Source organism: Mus caroli, chromosome 4 (assembly GCF_900094665.2).
Source record: "Mus caroli chromosome 4, CAROLI_EIJ_v1.1, whole genome shotgun sequence".
In the NCBI taxonomy this organism is placed as follows: Eukaryota; Metazoa; Chordata; class Mammalia; order Rodentia; family Muridae; genus Mus; species Mus caroli.
The window spans coordinates 47,033,536-47,061,450 of record NC_034573.1 but is presented as its reverse complement, the minus strand read 5'-3'; the positions used below and the strand labels follow the sequence as shown (position 1 = coordinate 47,061,450).

Genomic DNA, 27,915 nt, shown 5'->3' with positions numbered 1-27,915 from the left:
CAGAACTGGCACTAATTTATACCCTATTCAGGAAGCCAGCCCCACCCCCACCCCCACCCCCAGGGTGCACTCAGGCCTCTCTGTGTCCATTACAGACCCTGCTCTGTTTTAAGACCTATCTCCATTAGTCCCTTAAAAGCAACTACCAAAGTAATAATTCCCTGGAACAGCCATCAAACTACTACAGGGCTTCTAGCAGTATCACACCCAGCTTGCAAATAAATTCTACAGAAATCCAATTGAATCCTAGTTCCTACAATGAAAGGTAAACTCAAAGGGAAAGGAAAACAAACAAACAAACAAACCAACCAGCCAGGCAGTGGTGGCACACAATGCAGAAATAGACAGATCTCTGAGTTCAAGGCCAGCCTGGTCTACACAGAGAAACCCTATCAAAAGATTCAATCCTGCCTCCACAACCTGAGTGCTGGAGTAACAGGTGTGAGCCACCACATCTGACTGTTCTGGTTTTTTAATTCCTTTGGACTAATCCCAACGGATCACATGCAGTGACTCACTTTACCATCCGATTAGTTATGTAGAAATAAGGTTCTGCATAGTCAAGTCAGTCTGACTTCAGATTTTCTTTCCCTCACTGCTTTTAAGTCCCTTGACTATTTGAAATTGTCTCTACCTGCTATCTATTTCATAGGATTTACTGTGATTCACATTTTAAGTTACCCAAAGCTTTTAACTAAATCTAATAACTAATGGTTTGTTGATTCACAATGACTCCTTTAATAACCAACTTCTTACTTAACTACACACGCAGGCTACTGTGTTCCATGGAACTTATTAATAAATGTAGTTGATTTTGTTTCCTAACTCATCGCTTACAGTCATTCTTCTTGTTTTTGGCTTTATGGCTTACTGCACTAATTAATCTTCTAGAACAATGTTAATGGTGATAATAATCTCAGTATAAATGTCTAACGTAAACTAAGTCCTCATTGTCAAAGACATTAACTTACCTAACAAGTGAGTCTTGTTAAAGATGTATCAATGGGTTTTATTTAAATACTTTAAGTTTTTTTGACATTTTATTTAATGTTATGTGTATGAGTGTTTGTGAGACTATATGTCTGTGTACCATGTATGTGCACTACCTGTAGAGACCAACAGAGAGCATGAGATTCCAAGGACTGGCACTCTAGACAGTTATAAGCTGCCATTGTTGAGTGCTGGGAATTAAAATGTCCTCTGAAAGAGCAGCCAGTGCTCCAAACAGTTGAGCCATTTTCAGCCCCAACACAACATATGTGTGATTTTTTAAAAATGGCTTTTAAAACAGATGTTGGGGGTTTTTTTTCCCACATTTGTTTTATTTTTATTTTTGTTTTTGAGATATCAAGTCATTAATGACCCAGAATAACCTTGAAGTCTAAAATAGCCCAGGCTAGCCTTGAACCTACAGTTCTACCTCAGCCTCCTAAGTGCTAGATTTAAAAATATACACTATTATACCTCTCTTCACACTATTAAACTAATGTTATGGTATTTCTTGCTAAATGTCCACATATCTTCACGTGCAGTATTAGGACTAAAACCCCAGGTCTGCATGTTTGCTAGACCGGTATGTTACAACTGAACCATATCTGCAATCCCTGAGTATCTATTTGAATAAGAATCGCAAAGAAGCTGATCCTAGCTGCAGGTCAGACCTAAGAAACAACGAGGGCAGCAGTACAGTTGGGTCTGCCAGTGTTTCCGGCCTCATACCCAACTGGCATCAGTCAGCATTATGTCCTATGGTCACACTGGCTCCCAGAAGATTTTTCCCAGCATGCTGATGTGTTCAAGCAGAGGTAAGTTTTTTTCACTATTATTAAAGAGAAAGCATTGGCAACAGAAGACAACCTGGGGTTGGAGGATGGCTGGATATCTACAGAAATGACTTCCTGGAGCTTATGTGGTGACCAACTCAGTGGCTTCAGAACACTGACTTCTTTTCTTTTTTTTTTTTTAATTTTTTTAAAGATTTATTTATTTATTATATGTAAGTACACTGTAGCTGTCTTCAGACACACCAGAGAGGGGTTCAGATCTCATTATGGGTGGTTGTGAGCCACCATGTGGTTGCTGGGATTTGAACTCAGGACCTTCAGAAGAGCAGTCAGTGCTCTTAACCGCTGAGCCATCTCTCCAGCCCATGACTTCTTTTCAGTGTGGGCTGCAGATGCAGAAGGAGATGCCCAGGCCTTCTTCCCTGTCTGAACTAATCAGGCTGTACACTAGACCAGCCCTTTGCCTCTTATGAAATGGTGTATCAGAAGCAAGACTTCCTTCTCAAAGGACACAGGCCTTCCCCAGTGTGAGCCTAGATAAACAACAGGCATAACTCTCGACAGCTGTTTATTCATTCTTACTTTTAGCAATTACTGGACTTTCTTTAAGCTTTCTTGGTTTAGTGCCCTACCCTAACTCTCTTTTCCCATCAACCCTATTGTTTCCAGTGCCTGAGTCTGCACATATGGAGTTATTCCAGGCTTCCCTACATAGTATGGCAGCAGAAACATTTGAATCCCTCATAGAAACAATTTGAACTGATGCCATCTTCTGCTTACTACAGGGTACTCTTGATATCTGATAGGTAGGTAGATAGAAAGATAGATGATAGATAGATAGATAGATAAGTAGAAAATGAAATAGAATATAAAAAAGTCTGTAGTCATTACAAATTCAAACACATTAAAATTTCATTCTTTAAAAAAAATATTTATTTTCCTATGTGTGTATACCAGGTTCACGCAGGTACCTGTGAAAGCTAGAAGACAGCCTTAGATCCCTTGGAGCCAGAGTTAGAGGGGTTGTGAGACACCCAGTGTGGGTCCTCTGAAAGCAGTCACAGCTCTCAACCACTGAGACATCTCTCCAGCCATGAAAAGATGAAGTTTTTATACGATATAAACCATCCTAGGTCCCTGGTACCCACTACCTCTGACCTCAAGCTGCCCAGCCACTCTGGCATTCTTACTGCCCTTTCTCCCTCTCAAACGCAGTGCTGTCTCTTCCGTTTTGACTTACTGTCTGTCCTTCCTTCCCTGGCTATCAACCTAGTTTGTCTCTTCATTTCAGGGAGGCTTTTCATGAACACACTCACACACACATACACACACACTATGGTCGACGCTCACCCTTTCATACCTTGCTTCTCTCCATGCAGTGCACAGCTTTGTTAGCTAAATTACGGTATCTTACCTAGTCATAGATCCTTGCAGTCTGGAAGATCACCTAGGTATTCTGTGTTGTATCCCAAGCATGTAAAACAGTTTCTAGCACATGAAAATGCTCAGTGTCTACTCACTGAATGAATGAATCAGGCTCGCTGTATGAGATGATGAACGAATTGACAGCTTAAGACTGTGCCTCTTGAGGCTGTCACCTTAATCACCACAAATGCAGCAAGAATCTGGAGAAGATGAAGCGGACAAGTGGGCTTTATTTTACTGCAGACCTACAGCTAAGTTGGGAAAACTTGTTCCAGAGATTTATAGAGCTGTGTCTGCAGATCAAGGACACTTAGAATGACAAGGCTTTGAGTGGCTGGACTTGTCCGACCCCCTGGCGACTCACAAGATTGTTCTTCCATGATGTGACAAGACATCTGAACACACCGCACTGACGCTGCTGAGGGTGGGGGACCAAGGCCAGAGCAGAGCTCGGGTTCACACCGGACATGTGAACAAGCAACTGGAGACTTCCCACAGTTACCCAGACCCCAGGCCCAGTGATTCCCAGAACTGTCACACTCTTACTGTCTGTGTTTGCCTCTGCGGCACAACCCTCAGGGACAGGCCTGAATTACCAAGCACTTATCAGTGGTAGTGCTCGGAACAAATACAAGAGCTGAGAGCAAAATGGGCCCAACACAAAGTTGATAGCCATGACACTCTGAAGACAATCGCAAGCTTAGCGCTATCCTAAAGCAGCTGATGTGCACTCAGCCTCCCAGTGCGCTTATAACCCCAGACACTGAGAGAAAGCCAGAGGGCAACACCACCCGGGGTTAAGCTAAGTTATGGCAAGACAAGGTATGCTTGGCTGATAACCCACCCTGTAGCTGCAGATGATGGCTCGTCCTTCAAATGACACTGTGTTACTACTTGGTAAGCAATGCTCTATGACTAGAACTAGACAGGACTAGGCTAGACTTTGCATGGGAGCAGGAGCCGCTGAGCTTTGTGCTTTAGTAGAAGACAGGTTTATTAAATTACTTTCTAAAGTGATATTTAGTCATTCTGAAATCATAATATCACAAATCTGTTTTGGTTGTTATTAAGAAATCAAACATCTGCATGGTGACTTGCCCTTGTAACTCTAACTTTCAGGAAGCCGGGCCAAGAGGATCCTGAATGAAGTGAGCGTGGCCTACACTGCAAATTTCAGGCCAGTTGTGTGAATGGCGGAATGCCAATATTAATGTTGTAGTTTTAGTAAACACTCCAGCAATGAGTGTAAGAAGCTAGACGGAATATACACACACAGAGAAACACTGTGTATGCTAACTTTTTCTCAGTATATATTCAATTAGTTGGAAGTAAAAGTTAAACTAGGGTTCTAATCCTAAAACCAAAATAAAATTTTGAAGGTAAAGCATCACCAGTGTCACAAAAATCAATGTCATTTAAACTCTTTAATCCAGGTTAAAGAGCCCAGAGAACAAGGTTTCTCAATATGTGAACTGCCAAAAACAGATAGAGCTAAAGAAAAAAATCTTCCACTTCTCTATCTCAACAAAGTATAGACCCATTGGCACATAAATACAGGAGAGTTGCCTCAAAATTACAACAATTGCATACACATAGACCTTCAGTTAGAAAAAGCCATGTCTTAAACTAAATAATGGGTGTGCAGGACTTCTAAATTTGGAAGACATTGGGTTTTTTATGAAAACAATGTTAATGAATTTATTCTTACTATTACTGGAGAGGGGCACCCCCGCCGTGTAGGTGTGATGCTCAGAAGACAATGTTCACGAGCCCGTGGGCTCCTGGGGTCAGAGGCCCGAGCCAGCTTCGTGCAGCAGGTGTTTTTACCCACAAAGCCCTATCACCAGCACTGCTTTGCATTGCTGTGTCTGGAGACAGGGTCTCACTCTTAACACACAGTGCCTTGGAACTCACTATGTAGCCAAAGCTGACCTCCAATTCAGGGTAATCCTCCTGCCTCAGCCTCCTAAGTGCTAGAAGCTACCATACTAGCTCTAAAAGGAAGTTAAAGTATATAGTAGTTATCTCTACTTGCTAGAACTATGAGCAACTATATTTCAAACATAATAAGGAATATATAAAGATTTTATAATCTGATTAAACAAATTAAGTTAGGTGTTGATGTGTCTGCAGCTGAAGGAAGGTTTATGCAAGCTTTCACAGTCCATCTCCATCGCCACCTCCGGCACCTACATGGACTCTGAATAGTTCTCCCCCATCCGCTGTGTCATTGGCCAGAGGCCTGACCCCCCATCCATCTCTGCTCTAGTTTCCCTTCTGTTATTTAATTTCCCTGAGATCAGCCTATAACGTCTGCTGAAATAAAATTAAACCTAATGGAGAAACTCTAATGACTCCCCCACTGTTTGAAGAAGAGAAAGCAGAATCCTGCAAGAGAAAGGATGTACTGAAGCCACTAATTCTCATCTGCTTTTCAAGGCAGAGCCCACTATTCAACACGGTAAGTTCCCAAAGGACTAAATCTTCCACAAATTCAATAGCTTCTCTCAAGCTCCCTCGGGTTCCTTCCTCATTAATAAAATTATGTTGACTCACCTTCCTGGGTCTTTAATGTCCTAGGTACAATGCTAAAGGACTCGCATGCAGTTGATTTTGTTATTTTTTAAGTCTTCTAATGAACTATTCAGGTTATGTATTATCAAATAAAGAAATATCAAAAACACTGGCTAACTCCCAGGGTTTCTTGACTAGTGAGTAATGTAAGCTGCATTCTCTGAAGCTGAAACCCTAAATACATCTTCCTTCTGATGTCAGAAAGATGCCGACTTCCAGTACTGTCCCTACTCCTCCCAGTGAAGACAAGAATCTCTCCCATGGACCTGTGGGACTCAGCCATCCCCTTCTTTTGCTCCCATTTCATTCTCCCTCACATATACATGACAAACATACATCTGTGTTACTATTATGTTCAAGCACTTTAACTTATTGGCACACAAAGGCTGGCCCTGTGATGACGCCCTCTGGACTGATGAGCAGCGAGTGAATACCTCTCAGCAAAGACCTCAGATTCAGAGAAAAATGGACTGATTCTTTTTTTTTTTTTTTTTTTTTTTTTTTCGAGACAGGGTTTCTCTGTATAGCCCTGGCTGTCCTGGAACTCACTCTGTAGACCAGGCTGGCCTCGAACTCAGAAATCCACCTGCCTCTGCCTCCCGAGTGCTGGGATTAAAGGCGTGTGCCATCATGCCTGGCGGACTGATTCTTAACTTTCCTGGTTGTTAGGAAAAAGTGTGAGGTAGACATGCAGAGATTTTCTGCTATGCCATGGCATGGTACAAAGAAGCTTGGCAAACCTGTTAGTCAGTCCTAGCTCTACTATAAAGAGGCTAGCACACGACCTGAGGACGCTCATTTAGCCTGAGTGCGTCTCGATTTCCTTATGGAAGAGCCATAACACACAGAAAGTACACAGCTCTGCACATACCAAAAGATGCCTGGTAAGCGTCAAAATATTGGTGTCCACTATGGGGGAACACAAGTGCGCCGAAGCATGCCATACAGAACACAGCTGTGTGTTATTACATTCTAGGCAGGAGAACTGGTTTTATGATCTACAGATGGACTACAGACAAAAGTTTCCTGAGAGGGAAGGATATGTTCTGACTCAGCAGAAGACTGTTTAGATAGGATGAAGAAACCGTCTAAATAAGGACGTCATCATTGAAAGCAGCGAGGCTGGAGAGCAGACGCTTCTCTAAAAAGGCCACCATGCCCTGAGAATGGTCCTTTCTTAGTAAAAAAAAAAAAAAAAAAAATCAGATGAGTAAGATGACGGCAAAACCCAGAGGGACGTTTTAATACAATGCTGAAAGAAAAGAATGATAAATTGCTAAACAAAATAGAAGTAATTACGAGGAAGCTTACACTGCTTAGAAGGGAAGTCAGCGTCTCTAATGAGGGATGAAGGGTTTGCTGAAGCAGAGCTTACTGAAGCACAGCCTTGACTATCCTTAACCCATTGCTGGTGTTCCCACTCCAGCACGGCTGTCAGCACGATCCCACATAGCTAGATACAGACAGAAGTAGTAACTGGGAATTAACCATTGTCATGTGGTTATGTTGACACAGATAAAAACCAAGGACTAAGGGTTTCACACAACTTAAAAAATACTGTCTGGTCCCTAGGGAGCTTTCAAAACCAGAAAAAATACCTTAGTATTATTATTTCTCAGAACAACAAAAATAGCCACATGATCCTGGAGAAAACAAAACAAAACAAAATCAGTAATCTCAGAACAACACCCTAAGTGGTGAGCAGACAGACTATAGGGACACATACGATGGTGTGACTACCAAGCTCTGTGACTGCAGGTAAAGAGCCAGGCATTTACTTACGATAGACTCCAAGCTTGGAGATCCCTGATTCAATGAATGTATCACTCAGACACAATTTTACACATATCATCTACGGTGAAATGGCACATGAGCCCAGCAATGTTAGCTGACACATAGATTCTCTGTCCAAACCAGAGGTACCTATTCAATCAGAATTGGGAAACCAAGAGCGGAAAAGCACAGCTCACACGCATTAGGAAGAGCAGAACAAAGCCCACTCATCTCCACAGTGATGTCCAGCCTCCACTAACTCATCCACTACATCCCAGAATGTATTTTAGTAACTCTGACTCTAGCAAAATGAACTCACACGTTAAGCACAATCAGCCAACAGTAATAGTTTATGACAAACAGGAAATCCCCTTTGAGAAGGGCAATGTCACTGTTGATCTGGGTACATAGGTCAGTGGTAGAGTTTCTGCTATGCATATCTGAAGCCAAGGGCTCAGTTTCCAGAACCTCAAAGGAAATACAGAAGAGGCCCTTTGACAGTGTCACTGATGAAAATAAATATAAGAAAGTAAAGCCATCTTGAGTCACTCTGCTGTAGTAGGTTGGGGACCACTGACTTTTGTAACCTGCGTACAGGTGTGGACTACAAGGAATCCCAGAGCTCTGAACCGGTTCTCCTCTGCACAGATGGGGAAGACCCATTTGACGTTTTTTTTCCCCCAATTACCCAGTAAGCCATGCATCAATCTAAAGTGGAACTCACGACACTTAAAAAATAATGAAATAACAAAAATTGGCACTATAATTCCAACTCATCTGTTTACTTAGTAATCTTGGCTCTTTAACCTCTAAAAATGAAACAATACATAAAATATTGAGAGAAAGCTGGAATGATGATCAGTGGTATAGTTCTTGTTTTGCATGTGTTAAGCCCCTAGGTTTGAGTGCCCCAAACCACTATATCCAGACATATATTCCAAAAAAAAAAAACTTCCAACTTAGAATTTTACTCAAATATTAGCAACACATAAGAATAAAACAGGAAGTGTTCAACAATTGTGAATACTGATCCTTGCAGAGGGCCTGGGTCCAGTTCTCACCCATAATCCAGCTCCAGAAACTCTGAAGGCAACTGCATGAACATGGTGCACATAAACACACATATGCACACACGTACATGCACCTGTTACTTTAAAAAGAGAGAAACCTGTGTCAAAAAAATTATTTAATAACTTACACTTTTTTCTTAAAGAAAAAGAATAAATCTGAGTGAAAGAATAGGTAAACAAATAAGAACTAGAAAAGAATCCAATACTATCAAATCAGTAAATCAACAAATCTTTAAGATTAAAAAAGGGATAAATTATTATATATTCTTCAATAATACCTCTAAATGCACTCATAGCTTTCCAATTAAGATACATTCAAGCTGAATGAGTTAAAAAACATAATCTGACTATTCTTTGCGAGAAATTCACCTTACTGGCAAACATACACACACACACACACACACACACACACACACACACACACGCGCGCGCGCGCGCGCGCACACACACACGCGCGCGCATGCACGCGAGGGAATGGGGGTGGGGAAGACGACCTAAAAGGTGTCTCAAAACACATGTAGTAATTATCTTCCTACCCAACAGTTCAATCCAAACTTAGTCAGAAGAGATGAAGGCCACATAGTTACAGAGGGACCAGCCCACAAAGACATGGTGATGCATGCTTCTCCTAACTATTCTGAAGGTGGGTAGCATAGTGAGTTCAAGGCCAACCTAGATTACATAGTAAATACATATATACACCAAATGATAACATTATTGTACATAAAGAGACAGACAGGTCCAGAAACAATACTGGGTGACTTCAGTATTTTCAGTATATCACTCTAATAAGGGAAATGTTAAAAAAAAAAAAAAAAACTCAAGCGGAAAGAGCCTTAAAATCAGAGCTTAGATAATTTGGAGTTAATCTACTAGGTGAACACTGAGAAACCAATTAGTCATGCGGGCAAAAAAAAAAAAAAAAAAAAAAAAAAAAAAAAAAACAAGCAAAGAGCAAAACAAGATAACGTTTATCCCCAAGGACAACATCAATACGCCATGATTCAGCTGAGAGCATTTACTTAGTCCTGATGTAAGGACTGAACAGTAATCCAAAGTCATGACATTCCGTAGCAGAACATGGGTGCCCACAGGAAGGGTGTCACAGTGGATAGGGTTGGAAGGGCTCAGTCTTCATCTCCCAGAGGGGAAACTGGTGCTGGGAACTGAAGAAATAAGGGGCCATCCATCACACATGCATGCTAGAGATAGAGAAAGAACTGACCCAAAGGACTCAGAATGATGGCCTCGGGAGAGCAGAAGATGGAAAAGAGAGGCCACTTTTCTTGTTTTAAATGGCAAGCACTTAGATGGCTGTTCTAGCACCCATGTCTGTCAGGTAACTCCAACTTCAGGATGCTCTACTGTACTTGGCCGCCCTGAGCACCTGCACTCACATACACACACCCACTCACAGGAGCACACATAGAAAAATAATAAATTTTTAAAAATAAATGACAAACACTAAAAATGTTTAGTGCTTTAAAATGTGTACATATATAGTCTTTTCAAATACAGATAGTATACAAATAAAATGACATCGCTATGCAATTTTTTAAACAGATCATAAAGAAAAAGGAGTCTAGAACCATAAAAACTGTAGAAACATGACTTTTTTTATGGCAGGTTTTTACATTTAAAATACAAAGAGACATACACATAAAACTTGGCAAACATTCAAGGCTGGTTTCAGTTTGTCATTCTGTGTGACAAAAATCAGGGCCAACAATAAAGTTACAAGGACATACGCTCAGCCATGTTACAAGGGTTTCTAATAACTGGAAAAAGAGCTGGCTGCCCCAACAAGAAGCAGTCACTTCTCACTGGCTACAAGAATTTATGCAGAGCCTGAACCAAACTCATTTAGGAGACATGATATAAAAGTCATGGCTACCTCGCTGCTAACTCTGTTAGCAACCAGCCAGTGTTTGATTCCTGTAGAAAACTTCTATGTGATGACTTTCTCTGAATAAGCGCCATGCCCAGACACTGTTGCTAGGTGAAGCTTGGCCACCTGGTACATCTCTGCTTCCATCTACACCACGTCTACCAACACTCACCTCTTGATTATTCACCTAAGTCCTAAAAATATTTATATTTGGTTACAAATCACCTACTATATACCTGGAAGCAGGCAAGGTATAAACACAGGCAGGCGAGAAAAGACATGTCTAAGTGGGAGGTGGCAGGAGGGTAGACAAGGTGGTATCCAGTGTAAAAAGTGATATGAAACACTGGACTCCTGGATTCTGTGGTTCCATGGCTAGGGATCACTAAGCAGGCACTGTACCCAGTAAGCAAGAGACTTAGGGACCATGACATGAGCAGTTGAGCTCTTGGTAGTGACAAGACAGAGATCTGTGATTCGGTCAAATGGATAAAAGCAGCAAAGGCAACTAGAGTAGTTAACAATAACAAACTTTCCCTTTTCTCTTTTTTAAATTTAATTTTTTTTTTTTTTTGAGGCAAGGTATCCCGCACCCCTTCCTCTCCATCCTGGCCCCTCCTGCATACACATACCAGAATGATGTTGACTATCTATGGTAAGAAAGAGATTCAGCTCAGGAACAAAAGGTCCCGCCTCCCTCCACTGTATCTCCTTTAACGGCATTCAGGAATGGTTACGTGTACTGAGATAGTCTACAGATGTTTTAATTTCCAAACACATACATACAACTCTGGCACACCTGTAGGCTGACGGCTGCTTCCCACTGTATCTGGCTAATGGCGTCAACAGAATCAGGGCCAGCAGCAACAAAGCTCTATCTACCAGCCATGGGGACTGACCCTCTAAAACAGCGGTTCTCAACCTTCCTAATGCTGTGACCCTTTATACAGTTCCTCATGACCACAACTATAAATGTATTTCATAGACGGTAGACATGGTGGTGCACACCTTTAGATGCTGAACTCAAGGCCAGCCTGGTCTACAGTGTGAGTTCCAGAACAGACAGGGCTACACAGAGAAACCCTGTCTCGAAACACCAAAACAAATACAAATTATTCCACTGCTACTTCATAACTGTAATTTCTCTAGTTATGGATCATAATGTAAATATCTGATATATAGCATATGATATGTGACTCCCAAAGAGGTCAAGGCCCGTGGTTTTATAACCACTGCTCTAAAACCATAAGCTCTCAATCATAACCCCCCCACCCTGCTTTAATTCTTCCATCAAAGATATTTTAGTCAATGAAGTACATTGAACTCAAATCACCCAAATAAGGAACAATGAAAGCAGGGTCATGCCTTCACCCCAACACACAGAAGCACTGTTAACTCAAGGCCAGAGTGAGGAAGAGAGGGCTGGCAAGAGTTCAGGTGGTTAAGAACACTCACCATGCAAGCCCGACAACTCCTGAAGGTGGTTCTCTGCACTCACATGTTTAAAAGTGAAAACTGAGGTCTGGAGAGATGGCTCAGCGGTTAAGAGCACTGACTGCTCGTCCAGAGGACCTGGGCTCAATTCCCAGCAACCACATATCATTTGTAACTCCAGTCCCAGGGGATCCAGCACCCTCTTCTGCTATCACTGGGTAGCAAGCATGCATGTGGCACACAGACATACTGCATGGCTAAATATCTACACATATAAAATTAAAATAATAAAATTTTAAAACAGAAAAAAAAAAAAAAGAAGTTTTTGTCTGACATGGTGGCACAGGCCTTTAATCCCAGCACTTGGGAGGCAGAGGCAGATGGATCTCTGAGTTTAAAGCCAGTCTAATGTATAGAGCCCAGGATGGCCAAGGCTATACAAAGAGAACCCTGTCTCAAAAAACAGCAGAACAAAATAAGGAATTAAAATTAACAGGAAAGAGGAATGGAGAGGAAAAGGAGAGAAGAACTTAAGTGGTGGCACATTTAATGTGCTCAGACTTTTAAAATCCCTGTATTAGGGGAGGGAAGCTGTTACCTGACCCAACAAACAAATTTCTTCTTTTAAAGATTTTTTTTTATGTTTTTATTTTATGTATACATGTGTTTTGCTTGCGTGTATGCCTGTGTACCATATGTATACATACAGTGCCCTTGGAGGAAAGGTCATTGAATCTCCAGGAGCTGGAGTTACATACAGATGGTATCAGCTGCATTCCATGTGCATTCTCCGTAAGACTAACCAGTGCCCTTAACCACTGAGCCATCACTCCAGCCCCTCCAACAATTTCCTTATTGCTTTACCACACCCATCTTTGTTGTCACACAGGATCAAGGAATTGAAAAGCAACATCTCAACCAGGCTTTTCAAAGTGAACTCTGCAGGACATAAATCCTTAAGGAGAAGATTCAGGATAAGACCAGTGCAGGCCAGGGTAGCAAATTCTCTCCTGGACATGGGGGGGGGGGGGTAGGGGATGGGGGTAGGGGGTGGGAATGACCTTTCAGCATGTTAGCAAGTACTCTGACTCCTGTGGGTGGGGCAAAGAGAAGGAAGGCAGAGGTGGTACCAAGCTCTCACCTTTGCTAATGGCAAATGCCTCAGCAGAGGAGCAGCACTGCACAAGCCTCCCAAAGCCCCCAGGCTTCAGAAGCGCAGGCTTTAGGGAGTGATCGGGGTACTCTCGCAGAAGTAATTTGTATCTTTAAGTGAGACAGACAGACTATGAGCAAGAGCTAACACTAAGTAGCAGCACCGAGAAGGCTCTGTTGCCGCCTAGCAACACAAGAGAACCAATTGTCTCCACTTGTTCCTGCTTTACTCTCTCAAATGAAACTGTATATTACAAAGGTTTAAAGTCCCACCAAACTGGAATTCCACTCACTTTTAAAATGAAGTGCCTTCTTAAGCTATCGGTTCCAAAACTTCCTAATAAAATCTTATTAATCATTAGCAACTGTCTCAAAACACAAACAAACCAATAAGGTATAAAACACACACACACACACACACACACACACACAGGATGATAGAAAGAACCAGTGAGTTCTGAGGGAAAGACAAGATCACAGTCATATTAACAAACCTACTTCCATGATAAACTTCTTAGACCTAAGTTCTCAGAGGGAAACACAGGCGCAGGGGGAAATGCAGTCCCTGGCTCTCAAGCTTTATAAAAAGCACTCACACTGACACTGCTCCAAGTTTTTATACATTACCCAACATATGCTTTTAAAAATTAATATGTAATATAATTTAAATGTATGGGGGGGGGGGTGCCCAGCACCTAACTGGAGCCCAGAAGACAATCTACAGGTGTTCCTGCTCTCCTCACACCATGTGTGTCAGGACATTGTTCCCAGGGTCCCTTTACCTGCTCTCAGTGCCCTCTCCCCACATTTTCAAAAGAATAAATGCACACTTAATCTCTGAACTCACATAACAAGAATGATGTATCTAAGGTCCAGCCATCCCACCACCTAACATAGCAATTCTTGATAAAATGTAAGGGGAAGATAAAGGAACAGGAAATGCCCTCAAAACTGACCTGGTTTTATACTACTGAGTGGCACTGGGATAGCTACCCAACATTTCTTGAGCCTGTTCCATCTATAAATTGCAGCTAACTCAGGTACCCACCTTAGATCTGAGAATATAATACGAAATGTGTAACCCAGGCCCTCTAATCAACATACTGAACACCTGGTCCCCATAGGGTGGTGCTATTCTGAAAGGCTGTGGAGCCTGTTTGGCAGACTGTTTATTGAGGGTGAGTCACTAAGGGTGGGTGTTGATGGCTATAGAGCGCTTTGGTTTCAGACTTCGATCTCTGCTTCTGGATCCATCACTGTATAACCAAGCTATTGCATTGTTTGTGGCAAAAGGGAGTTGCCCCAGACTCTGTGCCTTCCCCCAACATGATCTCTGTCTCCCAACACAAACCTTTTCTCTCCAAGCCACTGACTTGACTAAGAGTGCCTTCCCCTGCCCCTTGGCAATCACCCATACTTGAAGCTCCTCCCTGCTCATGAAGTAAAGCTCGCTGCAAAACCATCAGTTAACTAGATGCACTAGCCGGAGGCACCAAGAACAGCATCACTTCTACTGAACCCAAACAAAATTCAATTGTCCTTCCTCTCCCCACTTACTAGCCCCATCAGTTCCCAAGCTACCAATCACAACTGCCTCATGCCAGTGCACAGGAGTTCTGAATGCCAATCGAAACATGTCCTATCCCTCTGCATTACCCTTCAAGACCACATTCAGGCAGGAAATTCTTTCTCCAACTCCACAAGGTCTCTTCGGTTTCCTCTGCAGCCTCTGCCTTGCATCTCTTCCCCCATAAGCTCAAATACACAGTTGGCAGGTCTTTGTGAATACCTTGTGGCTGCCCATTTCCCATCCATTCACACATGAGCCCTCTCCCTGGTCATCTCTGACCATACTGACATGCAGTAAGTCACGGCTCTCTCAGCTCTGGCCCACGCATCCTCTCCACTACTGATCTTTCTTCCTTCTCCCTTCTCTACATCTCATTCTGCCTCAATCCAGACCAGGTGAAAAGTCATGTTCAGAAAGCCAACTGTTCACCTCTGCTTCCTCACTCCCTCGGCTGCTAAGTACCAACCTACCTAGCACTATTACCTATTTTACTCTTAGCACTCATCCCCGGTATTATTGGAATATTATTGGATCCATTGTTCATATTCGAAAGTCTCAAACCAGAGACTGCCTTTTTAATGGGAGCATGGATGACTGGAGGCTTTTCAGTTTACATTACTATGGAAACTCCTGAATTATTTTTTTGTTGTTATTTTTTTTAATCATTTGTATAATTTGATATGAGCCCAAGAAGTTGTTTCCATTTTCTTCTGGTGAAACCAAGGTACCAATGACCTAAGAAGTCGGCCCAAATGAGTGACCTGGTCTTGGGACTGAAATCCAAGCCTGTCGGCTGGCAGCTCCCACGCTCCTTCCGGTCCTTAATGGTGCTCAATCCTCTGGTTCCCACAGCCTCTCAGAGGAGGGATGAAAACCTTGGAAGCAGGCCAGCCGCCACTTACCCACTAAGGGAGGATTTAGCGGGCAGTGGCCAAGTCCGATATACCAAATGCAAATGGATTTTATATTTTAAAAAGGAAGAAAAGTTTGTTATCAGAAATATAATAGTTAAACCTGAACTCCTTGACTGTTATAAATAACACAACAGGACCCACATGATAGCTCAGCAGGTGAAGGCACCGGCCACCAAGCCTGACAACCTGACTTCAATCTGAGGAGCCCAACACGGTATGGAGGACTGACAGCTTGTCTCTGACCTCCACGTGCATACACTCACCCACAATAAAGAAAGAAGCAAATGATGCCAGCGCTGTAGCATCCCTGCACACCACAAGACTACTCTGGATTACTAGGGGGGACTTTCTGAAACGGCTTTTAGTGTAGGTTGTCAAGCAGTACCCCAAGGGGGTTACTCCAATTTATTCAGCAAATCAATAAAGTCTATTTGAGTCAAAACCACAGAGGCAATTAATAATATTCTGTTAACTCATATCAAGGTCACTGGCATAAAGGGGTGCCCCTCCTTCAGCCTGAGTAGTAACGAAATTGAACATTTTACACATTAGCTGCTTACTTCCATTTCCAAAATGCTACTTATTACAGAGCTATATTTCTTGTGCAGAAAGACCACTTTCTATAGTAGGGATATTCTAATAATATGACTCTTCATTCTCACTGGTCTTATAAGAAAAACAAAAACAAAAACAAAAACAAAATTGAACCTGAAATTAAGCAGGTAAATAAAAAACTAAGAGGCACTCTACTATCTGGCTCTAATATTACTTTCTGCTCAATACCACAGCTCTAAAGTTTATCATGGAGAAGTAGGAAGAAACAGAAGGAAAATTAAAACTTTCAGGAGTGTTAAAAAAAAAAAAAATGGGGCTGGTGAGATGGCTCAGTGGGTAAGAGCACCCGACTGCTCTTCCAAAGGTCCACAGTTCAAATCCCAGCAACCACATGGTGGCTCACAACCATCCGTACAAGATCTGACTCCCTCTTCTGGAGTGTCTGAAGACAGCTACAGTGTACTTACATATAATAAATAAATAAATAAATAAATAAATAAATCTTAAAAAAAAAAAAAGACTCCCAGCAGGGCGTGGTGGCGCACCACTGGGCCCTCCCACTTGTAGCCGTCTGTCCTACTGGTGTGTGTGACTTTGCCCCTACCTGACTTAAAGGCAAATTCTGGTTAGTCCCCCAGGTATGTCCAACCTTCTGACATTGCAACATGTTGCCATTTACAAAGTTCACACTGAAGAACTGCACAATTATCAAACACACATTTAAAAAATGTCATGTTTCTGTAAGTTTATAACTTGTAACTTATAACTCATAGTTATCCTGGGGCATGTGGGCTGCAGACTGGACCAACCACTGGGTCTTTGTTTTCACCCTGCTAGATACTATACAGGATGAGAACTATAACCTTCCCTAGTTCTCACCCAAGAAAAGCCAGTAGAAATTGTTAGAAAAGTCCATCTGGACAGGCAGTGGTGGTGCACGCCTTTAATCCCAGCACTTAGGAAGCAGAAGCAGGTGGATTTCTGAGTTCGAGGCCAGCCTGGTCTACACAGTGTGTTTCAGAACAGCCAGGGTTATACAGAGAAACCCTGTCTCGAAAAAACAAGAAAAAAAAAGAAAAGAAAAAAGAAAAAGAAAGGAAAAAGAAAAGGAAAGACAAAAAGAAAGAGAAAGAGAAAAAGAAAGAAAAGTCCATCTAGAAAGACCCAGCCATCTCCAGATCAGATTTCCGTAAGACTGCAGGAGAAAGAGCAGGGTGTGGCTGTTCACACAGCAATCTCAGGACTCAGAAGGGTGAGGGAAAAGCAGGAGTCTGAAATCAGCCTGAACTACAAGTGGGACAAAGAGACACACAGACAACGACACACACACAGAGACCAAACAGGAAAGAACACATTTTGTTCAATGTTTCCAGTACTTGGATTTAAGGGTGATTTGTTATTTACTTCTCTTGGCTACATTACCCTAAGTAACTTACAATGAGGAAACTTGCTCATGTTACCACAGTACCACTAAATAAAGCAAGTAATCCCATCTCTGTTACTTAAGCATCTTGAAGCGGTTTTACCTCTTTTGAACTTTTCTGTCTTCATGCTATTTTCTTTCTTGCCATTATACAAATGTATAGAGGAATAATGTGAGCTTAATGTTATGTATATTCTTTATGTATAAGAAGATGGGCCGGACGTGGTGGCGCACTCCTTTAATCCCAGCACTAGGTAGGCAGAGGCAGGCAGATTTCTGAGTTCGAGGCCAGCCTGGTCTACAGAGTGAGTTCCAGGACAGCCAGGGCTACACAGAGAAACCCTGTCTCAAAAAAAAAAAAAAAAACAAAATAAATAAATAAGAAGACGGGATAGGGAGATGGAGCAGCCTGGAAAGTGCTTGCCTTGGCAGCGTGAGAAGCTGAGTTCAACCCCGAAAGCCCAAGCAAAAAGGCCAATTGTGGAGAGATGCGGATGCCATGGGCTGGCTCACCACCCAGCCCTTCCCAGTGAGCGAGTGCCAGGCCAACAAGAGACCGCCTCCAGCACAAAAGCAGACAGCTCGAAGAACACCAGAGGCTATCCACTGGCTTCCACTCACAATTATACCTCTACATCCTCTACTTCAACCAAAGAAGAAAACAAAAAGGAACAAAAGGGAAGAAATTATGTTTTAAGCCAGCCATGAACCACGGGGTTCACCACAGGCTCTCTAAGGAAACAGCTGAAGTTTGTTGGGACTTCCTCTAAAGAATTTGTTCTTAAGAAAAAAGTTTGTATTGAATTTTAAAGAGTAGAGCTGGCCAAGTAAGTTACCTCCACCCACTGGAAGGATTTGTTCCCAAACTTCGCAAGAACCTCTGTGCAGCACTGTCAGCTAAGCAGTGCCCAGCAGGAGCACACAGGCAGAAATGATCATCTTCTCATCAGCCCAGGACAGAGCAAGAGTCTGGAAATGTCCCCTGCAAAGGACCCAGAGTCAACACTGGTCCCGTGTGCAGCTCTCTGAGAACTACTGTCCTCTGTCACTGAACAGCAAAGCACCTGCAGACAGGAAGTACAGCGGGGTCACAACAAAACCTTACTTTGGAACAGGGACATCCAAATTTCATATACTTCTCATGACACAATATTCTTCTCTTTTTATTTGCCTCAGCCCTATTTGTCTTGATCACCTCATCAAAACTGTAAATGCTGTTCTCTGCTTGCAAGCCATATAAATACAGGTTAGCAGGTCAGACTCTATCCATAGGCTATGGGAGGCAGACTCACGGTCTAGACATCAATAGTGGCTATAATTATATGCTTACTGCTATTATACCTTCAAAGGGGAAAATCCAAGGCAATGGGGAGTTTAATGAGAAGACATGGTGTGTACTGAAGGATCAGAAAAAGTCTTCCAAGCTGGGCAGTGGTGGCACACTCCTTTAATCCCAGCACTTGGGAGGCAGAGGCAGGAGGATTTCTGAGTTCAAGGTCAGCCTGGTCTACAGAGTGAGCTCCAGGACAGCCAGGGCTACACAGAGAAACCCTGTCTTGAAAAACCAAAAAAAGAAAAAAGAAAAGAAAGAAAAATCTTCCAAAAAGTGTATTTTAGGATGCAACTGAAGAAAACCAGTCAAAGGTCTCAGGTGGGAGAAGCGAGGAGCCTTCTCTACAAGTGAGCATAGATGGAAAAGCTGTGAGAGTAAGGCATAGGACCGACCGCCTGAGACACTGAGAAAGGAGGCACAGAGGGCATCAGTCCGTCTCGTTGATGCAGGAGAATCTAGTCTTTGTCCCCAGAGTAATCGGAACCACTAAATGATTTTAAGTTGGACACAGTGAATCAGTTCAGACTTTTCCAAAACCATTAAGGCTGCAATAAGGAGAAAGGAGATGGAAGCCTGAAAAGTCACAAGGTACTGGCTGGAGATGATACTTAGCTAGGAAGCTGGCAGCAAGTCAAGGTAATGGGCATGGTGGACAGGAGACAGTCTCTTCCTGACTCAGGCTTCTTATCCCCACAAGTACTGGTGTCATTCAGTGAGTCATGGGATGAGACAAATATGGAGTCCAACTTGAGTATTAAACATGCAAACTGAGTATCTACACCAAGATGTCCCAGTGTCAATCAGCTTCGAGTAACAGGTCAGAAGGGGCTTGTTTCAACAAGGTAATTCAGTCTGGGAACTACACTCACAGGCTGTAACTGAAACCACCGGGGAAGAAACTACCTGGACAAAGGTGATTCTCTCCATCACCACTGGAGCTCCTCAGAATGTTGATGCCCAGGCAGCACCACTGAACCAGTTAGACCAGAATTCCCAGGGGTGAGCCCCAGGCATTGACAGTTTTAAACTTCTGCAGGAATCCTAATGTGTAGTCAAGGTTGAGAATAATTAAGGTATCAAGAATTAACAGCAAGGGTGCCAACTACCCCACAACGTAGTTCTCTGACCTGACCACTTCATGTTTCTGAGTTGCAGTTTGGATCCATAGACTAAGAAGAGGGTAATGCTGCTTTATGTATTGCATCTCTTCCAGTCTGTGAAATGCAGTCCGAACCTACAAACCCTAAGATTTCCTTCTTCCTTGATACTCTAATGAGTAGGGAGCATGGGGATGTGGGGGAGGTGACCAATTACCAGTAGTGTCTTAGTCAGGGTTTCTATTCCTGCATACACATCATGACCAAGAGGCAAGTTGGGGAGGAAAAGTTTTATTCAACTTACATTTCCACATTGCTGTTCATCACTAAAGGACTGGACTCAAGCAGGTCAGGAAGCAGGAGCTGATGCAGAGGCCATGGAGGGATGTTTCTTACTGGCTTGCTTCTCCTGGCTTGCTTAGCTTGCTCTCTTATAGAACCCAGGACTACCAGCCCAGGGATGGTACCACCCACAATGGGCCCTCCACCCCTTGACCACCAACTGAGAAAATGCCCCACAGCTGGATCTCATGGAGGCACTTCCCCAACTGAAGCTCCTTTCTCTGTGATAACTCCAGCCTGTGTCAAGTTGACACACAAAACCAGCCAGTACAAGTAACAAAACATACGTGTATAGACAATACTCTTCCCTTGTCAGTAGCATTTTTAAATAACAACGCTAACACATCAAAAAGTATGGACAGACCTTGTTAAGTCTGCAAGCATTCCCACTGGATAGACCCTGAGCACACAATGGTCCTCCCCAGTTCCCACCTACAGGTGGATCAAAGTGGTAAGAAATTTAACCTGCAAATTCTTTGATACAAAGTTGACCTTTTCTTGCAGACTAGAACAAAGAAAGTGCTCAGCAACTTTAGATTTAGCAACTATGTATGTGAACACTGAAAAAGCACACAAGGCAGATGCAGAAAATGCTGGCAGGATGTTTTAACCAGTGAGTGGGCATCTCTTGTTACTGTAGCCACGTTCTGAATCTCCAAGTCTCAATGTCTTCAGTTGTAACATGGAAGTAAAATCAATCTAAATTACTAAGGACACAAGAACTAGAAAATGACTCTGAAAATAGATAAAACAACATACCACTTCAATATTATTTCCCAGCCAATTCTGACATTAACTTTTTAACATACTGGGGGTTTGTTTGCTGGTGGCAAGAGTTTGCTATGTAGCCCAGACTGGCCTGGAAATTCTCACTGCTACTGAATTTGTAGCAATCCTTCAGCCTTCTGAGTGCTTAGATTATAGGCCTGGCCACCAACACAGCTTGCCTTACATATTTCTGGCATGATCTTTTATGCTTCTAAGTGAAGTTTACTTCCCAGATCATGTTTTTAATTGAACAATTTAGTCTCTGTCAGTGATTCCACTAATCCTTCAATTTCATTTCTATCACCTGACTTCAAATTCTACAAAGCAGGCAAGAATACAGCATTAGGAAAGTATTATAAGACAGTCAAATAGTAATGAGTAAATATTCCTGATTGTTTTTAAGGCAGCATAGCTAAGCAATTAGGATATGGCAGTTAAAGATGTCACCCTCAGTTTGAAGGGTTTGGGCCAAGACAGTGCCCAAGAGTCTTCTAAACTGAGGCCCACAACAGGTAGTCTCTTCCACTGGAAAGTCTGTGCACCTCTCTCTCTCTCTTTCTCCCTCTCCCTCCCCCACCCCTCTCTCTAGCTCTTTCCAATTCTGAGGTTAGAAGGAGGACACGGAACCTCAAAGGCTTGAGAAACCTCCTCACCTCTAAAGCACTGCTGTGAAAAATAATGATCTAGCCATTAAGGACAAAGACATACAGCAATTTGCTAAATAATCTTTCACAAACCCCCTTCATTTACACTGGTTTGTCAATGGGAAAGAACATTTAATAAATCTGAAGATTTACAAGGGAACTTTGAAGTTTAGCATTACAGGAATAGAAATTATGTATAGCAGGTAATAGCAGAAGAAACTAATTATGGACAGATGGGGAGAAATTTTAACACTCTTAGGTAGGATTAATGTTGTAAAAAGAAACTCCAGATCATCTTACTTTGATACCCCCTTCAAGCAGACTTTTAGGCATCATATACTGGGTTTGTTTTGAGCCATTTCCAGCAACGTGTAACTATTGACTATTATTTAAGCCAGAGAAAAATCACCCTAAGAGTTCTGTAAGTGCCCATGGAACCAGACACTTTTCTTAAATGTATGTGTCTAATACCATACAGATTATTTTGCAAATAATTTGCTTCCTTGGCAGTGAAATACCTGCATAGAATATGATGTTTTAATTTTAATTCTCAAAGTGGAATAATTATTTTGGTGGGGAATTACGATACCTAGTCATGGCCAAGAGAAAAAATAGTATCTGGACTACAAAGGATCAAAGTCCAGAAGACCATAAACTCTTTTATGAGCATCTGCAACGCAGTAAAAGACTAGGAGGGAAAACTACACTTCAACATCCAGCTCTAGCACAAAAATAAAGTGTACTTTACATACACTGATAAAGTCTAGCTTCAAAGTTCCTGGTGATACCTCTGAGTATCGTATTTTGATTGACTCTACGGGGTATCATCAGAGCTTGCACGCAAGTCTTTTAAGATGCTATAGCACTGCACCGACTAAATACCCACACTGAGCAAGGCATCAGGAGCAAAGGAGGCAAGCTGTTCCGTTTTACAAACGAGTGGTGCTATTGACAGAACAGGAATAAATGTGGTCTCCCACAGTAAATTTAACTTTACAAAGTTGGAGTTTGAGTTCAGAAAAGGATAGTATGGTGAACTTAGACTATCATACCTTGGAAAGTGCGAGACACAGATCAGGGCTGGGTGGGGGAAGGGGGTTCACAATCAGTGACTTGCTAGCCAAATGTTCAAATTTACGTATGCACTCCATTCAATAACCGCAGCTGAGCAGCTCTGCAGCATATAGTGAGGCATTGCATAAATGGAAAGCTGAGAGAGGGGAAAAAAGGAAAATTCTACACTCAAGAACCTCACAGCTCAGTAGAAAGCAGAATCAAACATATTCTGCCTGAAAAGACACTCCTGACCCTGAAGATTTGCTCAGTAATGTGCAGCTTTGCATCTAGAGAACATTTAAAGTTGCATCCCTATTTTATTTCAACACAACACACATAAGTACAAGAGCATTCTAGATGCCTGATGCTTCTGAGATGAGTGTTGAAAACATCAGGGGATCGAGAACACTTCAGAAATGAAAATGATAAAAAAAAATCTAAAATAAGAAAAAAAAAAATGATGGCAAACCCCTGTACATAAAAACCTGCCTGGACGCTCCACTGAATACTTCAAGTCCCCAACACTGAACTAAAGCATGTTGACAACTGCTGATTGGTTACAGAAATCCACAGGGAGAGAAAAGCACACCCTCAGGTGCATGACAGGAATCTTGTCTGTATTACATGGCGTGCAGAAAGCAGTGGCTGGGAGAAGGGGAAAGGGAGAGAGGAAGTGTTCTGCGACACTACGGCGTGGAGGGAAACAAGCCCATGACCCACTGCCCATTTAAAGTGGCCTTCTAGGGCAGAACCCATCCCTCCCACACTATCTTTCACGCATTGAACAAGCAAGCCATCCATAAACTATCAATACTTTGCTGTCTTAAAGGCATTTCACCACCAAATGAGCATGCACAGTAACCCGATTCTGAAAAGAAAGGGAATGTGAAAGACACTTTTTGATGAAAACTCTATGTAAACAACTATTAGATGAGCAATGCCCAACTGATAGATGCACCCCCTGCCTAAATCCCCAACCAGTTGAAAGGTATGTGTTTTTCTACACCTCTATATGCTAATAGAAAGCCGTGATCCAGCCTTCCTTAACACCAGGCACATGGTTTTCCTTTGCTATCCTAACTGAATAAGGTTTAACTAACTAAACCAGCCAGCCTAAGAACTGGACAAACAGGATCAATGCCCAATAAGCCATAAATGTCCTCCACTCGTCTCCAATTCTAGTTGTTTCTGTGACAGATCTCAGATTTTTCAGAGCAAGTATGCAGGTTATTTAAAACTGAGTTATATATAGTCACTTAGCACCAAACACTTCTGTGTCACAGATGCTACATCTCTAGAGGAATTTTTTTCCCCAAAAAACTAGCATTTTTTTTTCTTCGCCAAGAACCAACCAGCCTTTATTTCTAGAAGCAAGCGCATACTTCTCCCCATCACCACCACCAAACAAACAAATCACAGACTACTGTTAAATTCTACGCTAATGAAACTGTGGAGAAACATCCCAGGCGTTGTCAGAGCCTATTTTTCATACACCACCACCAGACAGTTTGATGCAGTATTCCTGATTGCTTTTTATCGTATTTGTAAATACACTCACTAATCCACTAAATTAGATAATTTACAAACAGGTCCTCTCAGTTATTAGTGGCCAGCAGTCAAGTTCTATTACATCTGATCCTTACACAGTTGTCCAAACATTTCCACCCAGGTTAAAGGCTCTGATCGGAAAGAGAAGGCGGCTAGCGAAATTTGGATGGGGGCAGGGTGGCAGCTGAGAGAAATCTCTGCATCTCAGCCCTCAGCGACAACATCCAGCCAGTGCCCACAGAAAAACTAAATTCGGCACCTCTTCCTCCTGTTACACTGGCAACAAAGAGGGAGTTTCCGTAACGCTCCCGTCACCCACCAGGTGCCCAATCTCCTTCCCAGCCCAGTCCCCGCGCTCCCGCAGGGGCCTCGGTGCGCCGAGAGGCCGCGGTGCCCAGGGTCAAGGCACAGAGGGGGGGATGGGATGGGGAACGAGCGGGGGGGGGGGATCTGTGAAATGGGCCCTGGAAGGGCACGGGGACCCACTGAAGCACCTGATCCCGGCCAAGGGGGCCCGCAGACCAAGGGAAATGGGCAGCTAATTTAATGGATCCGAAACTGGAATAAGGTGGAAGAGAGGTGAAGAGCCCAAGCTGGGGTGCACCTTCTGGGGACACGGAAAACAGTCTGTGGGTGGCGGGGGGCTCGGCGGAGGTGGAGAGCAGGCAGGCGGGCCCCAAGGCGAGGGAAGGGTATGCCTTCCCGGGGCAGAGCGGGCGCCCGGGGCGCCTCTACCTGCAGACGGGCGGGACGGGCCGCTCAGGTGCGAAAGCGGGGGAGGGAGCGCAGCGGGCATTGGGGGGCCAGGCACGGAGCGCCGGGGTCGGCGGGGACCGGTGGGGCGCAGGGCACGGCAGGGACGCGGAGGGCACGGCTCGGCAGGCGCTCACAGCGCAGGGTGGCATCCGGGCGGGCGGCCGGGAGGCGGGAGCCCCTCACCTGCGCGGCGGAGGCGGAGCTGCAGCAGCCCATGGCGGGGCCGGAGGAGCCCGGAGGCGGCGCCGGGCGCGCAGCTACGCCCCGGAGCCCCTCGGCATGCGAGCCGGCGGGCGCCCGGGGAGGGCGCGGCCTGGCCCCGCACGACTCGGCGGCGACGGCGGTGACGGCGACGGCGGCAAGAACTCAAGAAGCAGCACGGTCCGGGGCAGGCGCCGGCCACATTCCCCGGCGGCGGCGGCAGCGGCGGCGGCGGCTGCGCGGCTCCGACTCCGCTCCTGCTGCTGCAGCTGCTCCCCAGCGGAAAGGGGCGGGCGGCGGCGGCGGCCCCTCCCCCTGGCCCCCGCCTCCCACCACCCGCGCCCAGTCCCGCTCCCGCTCCCTCTCCCGGGCTGCAGCCGCCTCCTCCTCGGCGCCGCGCGCGTCTCCCATCAGACTCCCCGCCCCCAGTGCAGCGCCGCGCGGCGCGGACGGCGGGGACGACGGCAGCCCAGAACGAGGCCGGGCCCTTGGGCGCGCGCAGGAGTCTGCGCGGCGCCGGGCCCATTTCGCGGTGGCACCGAGGCCGAGCTCTGCCTCGGGGCGGCGAGAGGGCGTCTGAGGCCGAGACGCCCGTGGACCCGGCGGGCTCGCAGACGAAAGGCGGCCGACTTGCTTCGGTACGCGCGAGGCACGGGGAGGTCACCGGGGGTCGCTCCTTCTCCCGGGTGGGAGCGCCACCGAGGTCACTGACCCGGAGATTTTTTTTAGGGCTCTGACGGCTGTTTATGTTTCCCAGAAGAGAGAGTACTTGCAAAACCTCCCAAGGAGAAGGAATGGGTGATGGAAGAGGAAAAATATCATCTGTTGCTCCTGGTCCCATTTTGCTAATGTGGACACTAAGCCTTGAAGGAGGCCTACGACAGTGAGAGCACCCAACTGGAAATTGTAGTAAAAGAGCCAGAAATGGGAGGGGAAGGTAGTAATCCAGGCCCTCAAGTCAAAGCCATGTTGGTTCTTCACTAAACTTTCTTACACATGGTAGCGCGGGCACACACATAAACACACGCACCAATTCATCTTTAAAATATTTACCGAGGCACTCGCTATATTACAGTCTAGAAATTTATTGGCACTAAGATTAAACAGGCGATAAAAGGCAAAGTTGCTACTCTCTTATTAAAAAAAACGAAACCTGTATTAATATGCGCTAGGGGTAGCAACAAGTTAGACATGCACAACCTTTAAGAAATTTCCAATGTTAGGAAAGTCATTAGAGATAGCGAGAGCAGTTTAAAAATGGCGAGAGTAAACAAGGTCATGGTTAACTATCACCGAAACGCGCATGTATCTAACACTCATATAAACATTCCGGTCTCGTTTCATATTGTCAAGGTGTCGCAAAGACTGGGATCAAAAGGTTTGCAAAGATACCAGAGTGAGACCCCAGAAATTCTGACTTGTCCATAAAAGACAGATTTCAAGGTGACTCAAACTCAAAGGGGAAGTTGACTGCAGGAGCAAGGAAAGGAGAAATCTAAACAAGGGGGTGGGGAATGGGTGTGGGTGGGAGGGGAATGGAATGGAGACAAACTCACACACTAGAGAATTCCCTAGTTGGTGTTTTGCATTACCATTTCCTGGATGGCTTGTTCCTCCAAACCTCATGATCCTCTGTGAAGTCCTGATAGCAGGGATGGCTGCAAAGTGTAAGATTAAATAATGTGGGTAGGCAGTGGACAGGTCAGTGAATAAGCACTCTACAACAACTTCTTGAGATCCTTGACTTTTCTGCAGTTTGACCTGAGGCTCTTTCCTAAGCACAGGATGAGTGACTTCCAAGGCTTCTTTCCCTACGGGTAACCACTGGGTCATTAGCTGGAAATGAAGAAATAAAGCATTAATTGCTGTGGGTCCCAATTCTGTTCATAAACTTCACAGTAAGATTGTAAACTCCCTGAGAACAAGGGGAAGTAGTCTCTTCTTTATATCTCCCTGGGCTCTCTGGGGTGTTTGTTGAATTATTCAATACAGCCAGGAATAAAAATCCCTCCCATGAGATTTTTCCCTCAAAGCCAGAAAAGGACATCTTGTTTTTAACTGAGGGAGGATGCTGAAATTACAGTCTTAAACAAGAAGCCATCTGTCTTCCTTCTTTATAATCAAGGAAAGAGGAGTTGTCTCTCTTAGCAAGTCAAGATGGGAGCTTTTCTCTCCGATTATAAAAATCTCTCTGGCTAGCACAGTTGTTCCATGTAGTAGCTAGTGCTTATTTTATCACTGGAACTGTAGAAGTGGCTGGATCTGTAGCTGGCCTTGTCAGTGCTTCACAAAAGCGTGGGGGTGTTTGGTTGTTTGTTTGGCTGTTTGTTTTGAAGATCTTTTTCGTGCCTTGGATGATGGATGAATAGCCCAGTCCGAGCACAGTCACATTGTACTTGCTCCTCACTGGAGGGTTCCCTTTCAGTAGTAGAACCAGGCCTTCTGAGGTTCTGCAAGGTGTTTCATAAACACACTAATTATGTATGCATATGAACATGATGCTGTAAAATTACACCCTTTCATTAGCTGGAGAGAAACTGAGAATCTCTAAATCGATATTCTGTACCTTTGAACAACAAGTCTCTTTCCCACAGCCATGGTGCCCAGA

General features: G+C 44.0%; 1 protein-coding gene across 2 annotated transcripts in view; it reads right to left on the bottom strand.

Moving 5' to 3' along the window:
• The window catches only part of Slc44a1 (solute carrier family 44 member 1), a 177,532-nt gene extending 151,934 nt beyond the window's left edge, over positions 1 to 25,598 (bottom strand). For both annotated transcript variants that reach the window (XM_021160117.1, XM_021160115.2), the window contains exon 1: positions 25,290 to 25,598. In XM_021160117.1, the coding sequence (XP_021015776.1) occupies positions 25,290 to 25,322 (33 nt within the window). In that variant the 5' untranslated portion in view covers positions 25,323 to 25,598. The remainder of the gene's footprint in view (positions 1 to 25,289) is intronic.
• Between the last annotated feature and the right edge of the window lie 2,317 nt (positions 25,599 to 27,915).